Raw genomic sequence first — 10,862 nt, forward strand, 5'->3', positions numbered from 1 at the left:
AACGTTAACATCTTTAAAAAGAAAAAATTGCGCATGAAGGTGAAACATAGAATTTGACGGCAGATAAGAGCCACTTAGCCCATCTAGTCTGCCCAGCTTCTCTTACTTGCATGTGGACAGAAATCAGTGTAGAAGAGACTGAATTCCTGGCTGATGGTGACGGAATGTAAACACTGGTTCACAGCAGGCTTAATGGGCGTGCTGTGCTATGTCATTTCAGCTTTTTGTCTCACACCAGCAGTGTTTTATACAGTGTCTAAGGGGAGCAGGATTTGGCCCCTGATATTTGTGAATTTTCTTTTCAAGAAATTGGGAGGTCAGAGTATGATAGAATATTATAGACATAACTAGTGAGCTGTAACCTCAGATGTGTTTTCTTCCTTCCAGGACCTGAGAGCCCTTGTAATGAAATGGAGCCTGGGCTGAGCTCTTTCCGCGTCGAGTTTCCAGATTTCTCCAACACCATCCTGCAGAAGTTGAATCAGCAGCGCCAGCTGGGACAGCTATGCGACATCTCCATCGTGGTACAAGGGCATCTGTTCCGTGCCCACAAAGCCGTGCTGGCAGCCAGCTCTCCGTACTTCTGCGACCAGGTGCTACTGAAGAACAGCCGCAGAGTGGTCCTCCCAGACGTCATGAACCCCAGAGTCTTTGAGAACATCCTCTCCTCCTCTTACACCGGACGGCTGGCGCTTCCCGCTCATGAGATCGTAAGTTACCTAACCGCGGCCAGCTTCCTTCAGATGTGGCATGTTGTTGACAAGTGCACAGAGCTTCTGGACGGGAACCCGACTCTCCTGTGTCACAAATCTAACCTGAGCAGTGACCACCAGTCTCCCAGTAGCAGCAACTACAACGGTCTCGGCGAAAGCTTTGAGCTCGGAACCAGCACGCAGCCCGATTTCAGGAAGGGCGAAGAGATCAGAGACGGCGACAACGAGGAAGAGAGCCCGAAAGATGACGAGTTATCTTCTCAGCTCACCGAACACGAGTACCTGCCCAGCAACTCTTCCACTGAGCACGACCAGCTGAGTACGGAGATGACCAGCCAAGATGGCGAGGAAGGGGCCAGCGACAGCGCTGATTATCACTACAATCGCCCTTTGTACATGAAGCCCAGCATCATGTCCCACAAGCGTTGGATCCACATCAAGCCAGAGCGGTTCGATCAGGAGTGTGAAGGAGTGGATTTACATCCACCTCTTGAAGACCACGTCTCGGAGTCCGTGAATCCGGGGCAGGTGGAACCGTCGATACAGTCTTCAGCTGTCGCAGACAGTTTTGACTTTTGCAATAAAAAGTCAGCAGAACCGGAAGGACACGGTAACAACCACCGCTACGATGACCACGTAGATTTCTACGGAGCTTCAATGGAGGAGTTTTCTGGAGAGCGAGAAGAACCTCTTGAGGGCCGCGGAGCAGAAAACACCCCAGGAGGCTTTGGGGAAGGTATTGACATTTCGGGGGGCATCAAAGAGGAAACTTCATCGTCTGGCTTCACTGCGGTTGTCTACAAACTTTACCCATGTCAGTGCGGTAAGAGCTTTACGCACAAGAGCCAGCGGGATAGACATATGAGCATGCACCTGGGGCTGCGACCTTACGGCTGCGGGGTCTGTGGTAAGAAGTTCAAAATGAAGCATCACCTGGTAGGCCACATGAAAATCCACACGGGGATTAAGCCGTACGAGTGTAATATCTGCGGCAAGCGCTTTATGTGGAGGGACAGTTTCCACCGGCACGTAACATCTTGTTCCAAGTCCTACCATGCTTCCAAAGGAGATCAAGCCACAAGTGAGAGCTGAGCAGGCCCAAACCAAGATCTCGTCAGGCCTTATTCCTTACATCTAACAGTACAGTGAGAAACCTATGATCATACCCCGAGGCCTAGCAAACACTATAGTAGTATGAGTAAGCAATAAGACGGTTACGGCCTGCAGTCTGTATCGGTCACGTAGGTTTGGTGCTTGCTACTGTAACACTGGAGACGCAATGTCCGATAGGTAAACGCAATGTGCGTCATTTAAGAAGATCTCAAGATGAAGCAAAGTATATTTTAGGTTAATTGTTCTCTTTTTTTTTTACTGGTTGCATGTGGATTTAGGGATGTTATACCGTAGTACTAAAACTTGGCATACATATGATTTGCCTCCTTAAGCAGCATGTTTAACGTTATAATGCCAACACGGGTAAATGCTTTATCCCGGTGTCGGCTCTCTCATGTCTGCGTAGTCACCGTCAACATCCTGACTGCATCCCCCACAAATTCTGTCTACACAAATAGTAAACAGAGTGAAATAATGCCATACTTCTACCTCTATATATATATATATATATATGGGCAATTATTATTAATTTTTTATATTTAATTTTGACCCTTTATCAGCCTACTTCTGCCAGGGGCTCAGATTTCTCAGATTACCAGCATTCTTGGTACGGGGCACTGAGAGTTCTGCTTCCCCGGAGTTACCCTTTAAGTACGCCAAAATACTACCAAACACAAAATGACAAAAGCAAAATGAATATATGACCGTCGCATGTTTAGCGGCAGATCGGTCTATCCAAATGGTTCTTTAATTTCTCTGGAAAGATCCTTTTCTTCTAAGTAATTCACTAATAAAACCAGTTAGTAATCTTCCTTTCAGGACGGTTAAGCAGCTCAAATTAAACGTCCCTCTTAGGATAGGATCCTTTTTGGAGTCCGGGGAAATAAGAAGACATTGTGGTGACACATTTGTTCCTTCTTAACACTAATACGGCTGCTCCCATGTCGGTGAGATACTTGGTTTATATAGTACCTGCAGCGTCTTCAGTTTGTATTTGGCATCTGTTGTATTGGCATCTGTCTAATGTTGCTTAAACACGTGCCACAACGTCACGCACCCTCTAGATGCAATTATTAGGAGTCCATAGCTTCTGTGCGTGTCTCTTAGGCCGTAGCTCTCTGTGCGTGTCTCTTAGGCCGTAGCTCTCTGTGCGTGTCTCTTAGGCCGGACTGTCACATAGTAATCATGTAAAAATATATAAACAAAATCCTTCCAAATAGGCCTTTTCCATGAGTTGCAATAGCAAGCACCAAACTCCCTGCACAGCTGGAACATCTAATCATGTGTATTGTCATCCGGTTGTGTTACAGTCTGCCTGGAAATCTCATCACGCCCTCCGTGTAGGATGATCTGTTGTGTAAACGCAGACGTGATCATTAGATGTATGTGTTACCCCGCTTCCTTCAGGATGGAGGAGACCCTCGATTCATCCGCACATTTTATTTTTATTTTTGAAAAGATTAGTTGCACCTACACCGTACGCTGCGGCGAGTAAAACCCTCTCTCTGCAATACACAGTGGTCATATCCGCCAATATATTTAAGAATACAGACTTTTCGCTTGTCTTGCAAGTGCGTGACCTCGCCTCGGATGACACTTGAGAATACGTACATACTGGCACGAAGACGTCCCTCTTCCATGGCACTTTTTCAAACTTCTTTCTAAGAGTAGTGAGGCGTCCTTTGTGACTCTGGAGTGTTCCCAGTTCAGCACTTTTAATCCGTTTCCTATACTGTTACTATTTCAGGGCAGCCTTCCCACTCAGCTGAGGCCGCTGGGATCCACACCTCGAGTCTGACACTGATTAGTAGGAACAAAAATCACCTTAATGCATATTTCTGTTACGCAATTTCTCTTCTTACGACTCTACTAGCTGTGTCGTTACCGGATAGCCCCTGCTATGCCGGTTTGGTGCTGTCCAGGTCTAAGTGACTCGTCCTCACCAGTTACGTCCCTTTAAATTTAGTATTGTGCAGTGGTCTCGCTAGTGGTCCTTACTTGGAGTGCTGTACAATCTGAAATTTGTAAAATAGTTCCTATTTAAAAGATGACCTTTTCTCGTCTCCTATTTTTCTGGAAATAAGCTGAAATATCGATAGCACTTACTTGAATATTTTATGTTTGTTACGACGGTTGTTTAAAGGTGTTTGAACTATTGTAAATTTTTATAATTTAATTTATACAGAAAGAAGAATGCTTGTGTAACCGCCATGGTCGCTGGAATTACGATAATTGTCCTATATAATAACCAGCGCAGACTTGTGGTGGGGTAACTTATCACCCTTATATAAGCCACGTTCTTCCACCCACAGATGTGCTGTATAAACACAAATAGCCAGCGTCTGGTCTCCAGCCTAATGGCTCCTGCTTGTAGGATTCTATGGTCAGACCCTGAGACGTTGGTCAGCTGGCTGTGGGCTCTCTAGTGACCATAATTCTGCTCACAAGAGGTCACCATTTGCCTGCACCATCGCTGCAAGAGGGAAAAGATACGTTTTTACTAGAACATATCATTTCCCTTGATGACGTAAATGATATTTACACAGCAATTTGAGTTCACTTATGTTACGTGGCAGAGACTTTTTAGATAATGTGACTGAAAACCAACCTTCCTTTGGCTAAACTGACCACGTTAGGTGAATCGTCTAAATCAGTGGTCCAGTCCTCTTGTAATCTCAACAAGTCATGTTTTCTGGATTTCTTTCATCATGCACTGGTGAGTTGATCTACAGTATATTGCTGGGTCTGTAATTATGTAACCAGCTTCCACAGGCAGGAATCCTGAAAACATGACCTGCGCTGGGCACTTGAAACACTGGAGGCATTTTGTGGGCTTCATTAAAAGCATTTGAAGATGCAGCCCGTCTATTTACCAGGGAGAAGTGGCATCACTTGGTTCAGGTGAATCGGGGTGGGTGCGGTCTCCTACAAAATGGCCGCCTCTGCTGTGAAGGTCACAGGACTGAGTTAAATACCGGATCATGCTAGCTTGGAATGATTGATGGTGATATAAGTAGCGTTCTGAGCTTAGTGAATGTTTTATGTAATGGATGCCCTGTCCTGGCGTTGGAGGTAACTTACGGGCAATGATTGCAGCGTTACAGATATATTGTATTTACACAGGAGTCTATGAAAACAAAGTAATGACACGGTTTATATTTACTAGGTTATTGTGCAATGCCCGCGGCCACATCACAGTCACACACGGCTTCTGTAGGGCATTTCGGGACACTTGCTCCAAAAGTCCAAGATTTATGTAGCATTCATTAATAAACATCTATGTGGCCTTTATTTGATACTGTGCCCGGTGTTTACCCAGAGCCGCAGAATGCACAGCTAGTGGACCGAATGCTTTGCCCTTCCATAGTTCTGGTAGGCCAGTGACTGCAGCTCCGTTACAGCTCTGCAGTGACGGGCGCTAAGCATCGCAGCATGGAGGCACCAGGCGCTCTGCGACCGATACAGGACCAGGCGCTCTGCGAACGATACAGGGCCCGGCACCAGGCGCTCTGCGACCGATACAGGGCCCGGCACCAGGCGCTCTGCGATCGATACAGGGCCCGGCACCAAGCGCTCTGCGACCGATACAGGGCCCGGCACTCTCATGCGCAGCATTTGAGACTTTATTTATTTAGCGTTTGAAAAGGTCTAAAAAAAAAATGTGCGCATTGCGAGTATACAAAATCTATTATTATTTTATTTTTTTTGTACCAGGATTAAGAAATTCCAATAAAATCCCACTGGTGGCGATACAAGACTGAAGCTAGATCACATGTAGTGCACATATCCCCCGTAGATACAGTAGCCTAATGTTGTGCATTTTCCCAAGGGAGGTATAAGGTAGGAGGCACCACGTAGGAGCGATGCAGAGAGGCGCTGTAGGCAGTCACTCGCCGTCCCAAGCGCACATCCGCTGTGTCGCCCCTACATCGCATTTCATTGTGTAGAATTATCAGGCTCTAACATTATATACTACATGACTAGGGGGGAGATTTACTGAAGCGTAAATGGTGGTGTTGCCCTTAGTAACCGATCAGGTTATAGCTGTCATTTCTCATTTGCAGCCTAGAAAATTATAGCTCAAACCTGATTGGTTGCTATAGGCAAAACCACCGCTTTTCATTTTAAGAAGCTTTAGTAAATGTACCCCTAGGTCTGTGGAAACTAGCGTTTCAGGATTATAGGGGGTAATTCAGGCCTGATCGCTGGGCTGCGTTTTTTGTTGTCCTACGATCAGATAGGCACCACCTACAGGGGGAGTGTATTTTAGCTGCGCAAGTGTGCGTTCGCATGTGTAACAGAGCGGTACAAACAGATCTTGTGCAGTCTCTGCGCAGCCCAGGAATTACTCAGCCGCTGCGATTGTTTCCTGTTGATCAGGGTCGGAGTTGACGTCAGGAACCCTCCCTTCAAACGCTTGGGCACGTCTGCTTTTTTCCGGACACTCCCTGAAAACGGTCAGTTGACACCCACAAACGCCCACTTCCTGTCAATCTCCTTACGAACGCCCGTGCGAATGCATCCTTCGCACAATCACGTCGCTGACCGGCGATCCGCTTTGTTCCCATGCGACCTGCCTGCTCATTGTAGCTCAGACGCATGCGCAGTTCACATCTGATCGCACGCTGTGCGAAAACGCAGAGCAGCGATCAGATCGGAATTGCCCCCATAGACTCAAACATTGGAGCTGCAAATCCCGGAAGGGTAAAGCCGAGTCTTCGGTGGACTTTATATCATAGTGGTCTTTGTTTGTTGCAGCATTGGACAGTTTCTATACTGTATGTGTGTGTGTGTAATGTACGTATTGTATTGTATCATAGCATCATAGGTGTCTGCACCGCTCACCCGAAGCCTGCACTGTTCTACACACAAGGTTTTTTTCTTAATTTATCTCAATCTCAGCCTGATAAAAATAGCGTACATTGTACAACAATATGAGTATTGCACATTTCTGGGAATTTCAAACCCTGTTAACTCAAAACCGCACGTGATGAAAATGTAAGTGGGAGCCGCAGGTAGCCATAGCGGGTGGGAGCAAAGACCAGCAAGTTTGTCTTCCCGCAGTCACCTACAGCGCGTAAATCTTGGAACCTTGCCCTTAAGTCACCCCTGTCTTTGTAATTTGTTCACGCCGTATTTTCATGTGTCTGGATTGGCACAGACTGACGCCCAGCTGCAGTGCCCGTAGTCGCCGGTGGTGCCATCGATCACACCACCCTATGGCAGGTACTGTTTCTCCATTCAGGCATATGTGAGCGATTAACCGTCTGCGTGCGTAGCCACTTTCAGCGACATGCCCGTGGCACTCCCACAAGACGGACAGTCTTCATGCGTGCGCTAAGCCTCCTATCTGTCAACGCCCAATACATTTCTGTGCCTCTCCAACGCGCCTCAATCACAACTGCGACCTTGCACTCGCAATGCGACATAGACGCGGTAAAAAGACATCGACCCATTGCATCCAACATCGGAAGTACGGCCTAACAAAGAATCGTGCCCCCCAGTGTTCTCTCTGACAGTTTATGTCTGTGAACTATTGAGGCATTTCAGTTGAGGCACATCTCTTTTTTTGCTGACTTCTCACATATATAACTAGTAATGATGGAACTGATTTACTTTTGTGAGTGGCCACCTAACAGTACACAGACTATGGGGGTAATTCCAAGTTGATCGCAGCAACAAATTTGTTAGCAGTTGGGCAAAGCCATGTGCACTGCATGTGGGGCAGATGTAACATGTGTAGAGAGGTCGATTTGGGTGGGTTATATTGTTTCTGTGCAGGGTAAATACTGGCTGCTTTATTTTTACACTGCAATTTAGATTTCAGTTTGAACACACCCCACCCAAATCTAACTCTCTCTGTGCATGTTACATCTGCCCCACCTGCAGTGCAGCATGGGGGGTTATTCAGAGTTGATCATAGCAGCAAATTTGTTAGCAGTTGGGCAAAACAATGTGCACTGCAGGTGGGGCAGATGTAACATGTGCAGAGAGAGTTAGATTTGTGTGGTGTACATTGTTTCTGTGCAGGGTAAATACTGGCTGCTTTATTTTTACACTGCAATTTAGATTTCAGTTTGTACACCTCCCACCCAAAACTGCACATGGTTTTGCCCAACTGCTAACAAATTTGCAGCTACGATCAGTTGTGAATTACCCCCTATGTCCCAACCTTTAGCAGAAGCCTAACCCAAGCACTTTGTAGTTATATGTTTGTACAGGGTATGCCGGTATGCTCTGTGCTGTACTCCTGGTACAGAAGATAAGCTTATCTTGTTTACATATTTAAGTAGTAGCATTTTTTTTCCAGTGCCGACCTCAGGAGTGCGCAAAGTTGATGAGTGATGCACATTTTGCATTATTTTTTAGGGACATCTTTAAAAAAAAGGGGTGTACAGCTTCCAGACCGTGTGCGTGTAAAGTGTGTTACTGTGATGCACCGCTTCTGTAGGGGGTTTGTGCCTTTAGTATATACAGCAGCTACGTCTGATTATACAGGCTCCCCGGCACCTAGACACAATGGAAGTTGCCATCTCGCGGGCTGTGCCACGGTTTGGCTGGTGCACTAGTAACATCACTGGGGCACTCGTGACTCCGCGGCGTCTCTGGGTTCCTAGCAGATCCGTGGGCTCCATTTTGGGAAATATTGTTTCGGCCGCCGCTTCCTCTATTTACAGGCCACAACGGGCCTGATTCAGGACCGGCTGTAGTTGCGGCGCATGCTGCAAAGTACAGATGCGGGGAAGGGGCGAGGCCCTGAACTCTTTGTTGTTGCTGCTGCGGCGGCTGGCTTGCGTGACCCCACAGGTTACGCAGCCGGCTGATGGTGTTGGAAATGATCCGATACTGTGTCCTAGCTTGCTGTATTTACTAACGTGTTAAGTTGTCCAAAACGATAATTTAAGCGTTTATTTTGACTAGTCTTCCGTCGCAGTTGGCGTCGTGTTCCATGTGCGAAAAGGTGTTAAGATCTTGAACTACAAATTGTACTTTCATATTTATTTGTTTATTCTAGTCCGGAAATGGGGCATAAAACCCGGCTACTGACGTCGCTGAATACATCTAGTATCTGGGGTATAAGAGTAAGAGGCTGAGCGCTGTGCCGTTCCTACAAGCAAACGTATCTCGGATATACTGTACATACACTTACCTGAGTCAGGGCTGGCATAACCTGTGCATTATATTACACTAACGTTCTGCGCTGGCAATACAAAGTACACACCTACCCTATCACAATCTCAGTGCCGCGTCTTCATTTGCAGATTGGAAATTCTGTATTTTTTTTCTGGGATTTTTATTGGGGAAGAAATCCTTTATTCTGTGCTAGAAACTCGGTTATCCCCCAAAAAGTGTCACTCTTTGGCCTAAATCTCCAGCCGAATGCTGCACTTCATGCGTTTGCAAGCCACTAACGCAATATTAAAGGTTTTCTTGCAGACCGTATTGAGAATACAGGGCAGATCAGTTACTTTGTATTGTCTATTATTTGTGCCCCACACTATCGCCATCGGTAACTACCCACGTCTTGCTTGCGAAGAAATGTGGATTGTTGGCGTAGTCGCACTATGAATCCTGTGTTAGAAGTCGCAATGATGGCGATCTGGTCTCATCGGACATTGTACCCGTCCGTGATGGTGAGACTGGATGCGTTTCTCGTTAAATGATATTGCTGTCATAACTGTACAGCTGGTTGGTGTTTAATTCAATGTCTTATGTGTAATTTTCTTCTTATAGAAGAGACTCAAGCTGTTTTGTATCGCGTGTTAATAATAATAAATGTTACCTGTTGACCCTGATTTTTGTTTTGGTGTGGAGTTTTTTCCCCTCCCCATTTGATCCTTGAGATCATAAACGCGCCCTCATACCGTTCTCCGACATTTTGTATGAGTCGTTTTTTTGTGCATGTGACACAGGGCATCCTTAGGCTGCAAACACAAAAAAGTTCCACCAGAGAGAGAGTGGGAACCTAGTGACCAAATCACCAGGAGACAAAAAAACCTGTCCGTCCACGGAAGACAACAATGGTGAATGATCGCAGGATCCTTGTTATCTAGGCAAGTGAAGAGCACTCTCCACGGTGGAGGCAGTGGGGGTCATTCCGAGTTGTTCACTCGCTAGCTACTTTTAGCAGTCGTGAAAACGCATAGTCGCCGCCCACGGGGGAGTGTATTTTCTCTTTGCAAGTGTGCGAACGCCTGTGCAGCCGAGTGGTACAAAATAATTTTGTGCAGAACAAGACCAGCCCTGTAGTTGCTTATTCTGTGCGATGATTGCAGCAACGTAGGTTCCGGAATTGACGTCAGATACCCGCCCTGCAAACGCCTGGACACGCCTGCGTTTCTGCTGCGGGGTACACTGGGCTCCACAAGGAAATAACATCGGGGTGTAGAGTAGGATCTTGATCCAAGGCATCAACAGGCTCAAAGCTTTAGACTGTTCCCAAGATGCACAGCGCCGCCTCCTCTATAACCCCGCCTCCATGCCAGTGAGCTCAGTTTGTAGTTGGTGCCTGCTGTAGCAGGTCACTTAACAGGGGGCTGCTCCAGGCAGCCTATTCTTAGCTTTAAACTTACAGACAGGAGAGGACTATTCAAAGGGCTGCAGCAGGCTGTGTCTGATCAACGTTTCTGCTGCAGCTCCATCACCCCCTGTATACTCCCGCGTCGCTGTTGCCGGGTCACTACAGCGGAGGCGCCGGCTTCTTCCTCTGTCCTCCAGTGAGTCACACACACGCCGCCGTCTCCCGGATCGCAGGGCCGCTGACAAGGGGGAGGTAAGAGGCTTCTGTGCCGCACTTTGCTCCGCGATCCCGCGCGGCCGTAGGAGGCGGGCCGCGCGCGTGCTGGCGTGGCCGCAGATTACTGGGCTACTTACTCCACTAGCCACCAGGGTTATTATATATGGGCACAGGTCAGGGGGGACGTTGTACCATTACCCCCCCTGCTTTTGTTATACTGCCCGCACGCCCGGTGGGGATGCCAGCAGGGGGAGCAGACCGGACCTGAGGCCCCTCCCCCCAGCCCCAAGGCGCTATTT

At 47.3% G+C, this 10,862-nt stretch overlaps 1 protein-coding gene across 1 annotated transcript in view; it reads left to right on the forward strand.

Moving 5' to 3' along the window:
• Positions 1–9,622, forward strand: part of ZBTB43 (zinc finger and BTB domain containing 43) — a 29,860-nt gene extending 20,238 nt beyond the window's left edge. Inside the window, exon 3 of the mRNA XM_063935877.1 lies at positions 388–9,622. Within this exon, the coding sequence (XP_063791947.1) occupies positions 411–1,805 (1,395 nt within the window). The 5' untranslated portion in view covers positions 388–410 and the 3' untranslated portion in view covers positions 1,806–9,622. The remainder of the gene's footprint in view (positions 1–387) is intronic.
• The last annotated feature ends 1,240 nt before the right edge of the window (positions 9,623–10,862 follow it).

Source organism: Pseudophryne corroboree, chromosome 8 (genome assembly GCF_028390025.1).
Source record: "Pseudophryne corroboree isolate aPseCor3 chromosome 8, aPseCor3.hap2, whole genome shotgun sequence".
Taxonomy (NCBI): Eukaryota; Metazoa; Chordata; class Amphibia; order Anura; family Myobatrachidae; genus Pseudophryne; species Pseudophryne corroboree.